The sequence below is a fragment of the Alligator sinensis genome, unplaced genomic scaffold (assembly GCF_000455745.1).
Source record: "Alligator sinensis unplaced genomic scaffold, ASM45574v1 scaffold1094_1, whole genome shotgun sequence".
In the NCBI taxonomy this organism is placed as follows: domain Eukaryota; kingdom Metazoa; phylum Chordata; order Crocodylia; family Alligatoridae; genus Alligator; species Alligator sinensis.
The window spans coordinates 498,275-501,139 of record NW_005842562.1 but is presented as its reverse complement, the minus strand read 5'-3'; the positions used below and the strand labels follow the sequence as shown (position 1 = coordinate 501,139).

At 42.1% G+C, this 2,865-nt stretch overlaps 1 protein-coding gene across 7 annotated transcripts in view; it reads right to left on the bottom strand.

Annotated features, from left to right (window-relative positions):
* HTT (huntingtin) overlaps positions 1 to 2,865 on the bottom strand; it is a 161,361-nt gene that overhangs the window by 91,673 nt on the left and 66,823 nt on the right. For all 7 annotated transcript variants that reach the window (XM_025214043.1, XM_025214044.1, XM_025214046.1 and 4 more), the window contains 2 exons: positions 2,753 to 2,865; positions 1,216 to 1,418 (listed from right to left, as the gene is read on the bottom strand). In XM_025214043.1, coding sequence (XP_025069828.1) covers positions 1,216 to 1,418; positions 2,753 to 2,865 — 316 coding nt within the window. The remainder of the gene's footprint in view (positions 1 to 1,215; positions 1,419 to 2,752) is intronic.

Sequence of the window (2,865 nt, the reverse complement as noted above, 5' to 3'; positions counted from 1 at the left end):
GAAAGAGTGCTACCAGACAAATGAAAATGTCTGCGAATAAGGAAGGCTTGTGAATGTAGTAGACAGAATTCACACAAAAGATATGAATGTACTTTACCATTTTTGCATTTGATTTTGAAAGTGGCAAACTCATTTCTTTGGACTTTCCATTCTCTCAATTTTTTCTTCCATACACACAAATAAATTAAAAAACCCTGTAATCTAACTGAGCTGTTCCTCAAAGAGGCAGATCAAAAAGAAAGGACTTATTTAAAAGGTCTCCTCAGAATGTAGAAATACTATTGGAATAAATTTATGAAGAGCAGATTAAAGAAGAGCAGATTAAAAGGGATAGGTAATTAAAAATCCTATTCAGAGAGCTTCAAGAACAGGACTGATAATATTGCCAGAATATATGCGCTTATGAAACAAAAGCTAGAGGTAGAAGGAAACTTCCCACAAGGAGAAAAAGTAGTTTAAAAATCTCTAAGACGACACCACACACAATGTATAATTCAACAATGCTACTAACTCAGAAGACATTTTCTGGGTCCCTACCAACCTTACAGGCAACCCCCGCTTAACATTGTGTCAATTAGTACTATTTTGCTATAGCACTCATGTAAAATGGATACCCAATTTCACTGAGCGCTCAGCCAGTTTTGCTATAGCGCTCAGTGGAATCAGGGAGTTTCGGCAGGAGGGTGGGGTGGCAGAAGCATAGGCCCAGGTTGGCATGTGGTGCCGAAGCAGGCGGGGGAGCAGGGAAGAGAAGCAGTGGCAAAAGAGGGGAGGAGCGCGGGGCCCGCACCGGTGCCTGTGGCCAGGGCTGCACCCAGAGTGGAGCGGCAGAAGCACAGGACCCACACCTGTGCCCAGGGCCAGGGACGGCAGGGGCCCAGAGCAGCGTGGCAGGAGCACAGGCCTGGGTTGAAGTGCGGGTAGGCGAGCGGGGGAGAGGCAGTGGTGGGGCAGGCAATAACTAATCTACCATGATTTAAATTCATTTCTATGGGGAAATGGGTTTCACTTAGCACAGTTCCGCTTAACACTCAGTTTTTCTGGAACCAATTAGGAGCACTAAGCGGGGGTTGCCTGTACTTGCTTTCCTATAGCTATGCACTGGAGATCTATCACCAAAATACAATTTTTAATTATAGGTTGCCCAGATCATGTGCAACAAGATACACATTTCAGAAATAGCTCTTTATATCACTACAGTTTTAAAAGTCATACCTTTATTGCTGGGCCAGGAGTAACATCATCCATTACATGAGCACAAATATTAATGACTTTCAGCAAGTGAGAAAACAGCTGTTCTACCAACGTTACAAGAGTTCGGTCAGCCAAAGCTGGCCAGGACTCCTCTTGTTTAGCAGCTCCTGTATTAGCATCTTCTTCAGTAGTCCAAGGGTTTTTCAAACACTTGGGAGCACTAGCTGAAATAACAAGGAGCCTTAATTATTAAAGAGACAAGGAAAAGATGGTATGTCAGTTAAAACACTCAGATCATGAAGGCACACGTGGTATTCAAGCTACTTTAAGAGGTGGGTTCATTTTACACATATTGTTAAATATTAAGAGCTATGCACACATTAAGATGGTCAGGAGAACTGACAGTCCATTCTAAGAGAGTTTCCTAAAGGACCTGGTTTATTTCAGCTAGCAGAACAAAGCCTGAAAGGGGATAGCAGTGCTCTTTCCTTCCCATAACACTATTATAAAACACAAGAAAAAGAGAAGAGCCTCCAGAACTATGCTGACACTAGAACAAGTGAGTATGGACAAGCCATAAATAATTTTAGACTGAAAATTAGAAAAAAAACGTTTCCTACTGATCAGAGGAGTGAGCTTATGGGATAGTTGTCCAATAGGAAGGCAAAATGCTTAATTACTTTTAAGGTGGAGTTTGTCAAGTTTATGAATGAGACCCAAGGGACAAAGTGCTAAATCACATACTCAAAAAAACAGCTTGTGTGTGAAGGCTAAGACTGATACCAATTTCCACCCTATTTCTCAAGTTATTAGTTTCTCTCAGCTGCCTACAAATCCTACTTCTGCTATTCCATACAAGGCTTTTTCTTCTTCACTGCTATACAAGAAATAAAAGGGTCTCAAATGTCTGCCTGTCCAACCAGCAAAGACTAGGTGGAAGCTGCAAGGTTTGAGACTGTTTTAGCCTCATGAAGTATAGTAATCATCATCACATGCAAGGCCTTGGTCTGACTTCTACGGTCACTTGCTTGCTAGATTGTACATGGCCTAACATGCAAATAGGTTTGTACAATTTTTATTTTTTTTAACCATTTAAGATCCAGTGTAAGTCAACTCCAAAGGCAACCTATAGTTGTTACCTGATAGAATGGTACAAAGTGGGATTGGGAAGGAAAGACAGGCCACAGAATCAGCTTACATGAGGAAAGCAAAATACTTTATTAAAACTAGAGAAGGGATGGCCAACCTGTAGCACACTTGCCACAAGTGGCAAAAGGTATTCTGTGTGTGAGACATGGCAGACTGGAAAGAAGGCAGGCAGCACAGTGACAGAGCAGGAAGCAGAACAGCAGACTGGGCAGGAGAAGGGGATTAGAGTAGAATTCAGGAAGGGTGCAGGGCTAATTTGTGGCACACTTGCCACACAGGTTGCCCACTATACCTTGCAGATATTTTTGTTGTGTATAAATAAACATAGGTAGGGCATTCTGAGTAAAAAAAAATGGAGAGAGAATGATAGAGAACATGCAACGAAGCAATCCTACAATCTTTTTTCTACCTGCAAGCAAGTTTCCTGTCAAAATCAAGGCATCTTGGTGTGCAGAAAGATCCAGCGGGAACCAGGCAGATGAAAGAAGAGACAGAACCATACCAGCCATTCCAATGGTACAG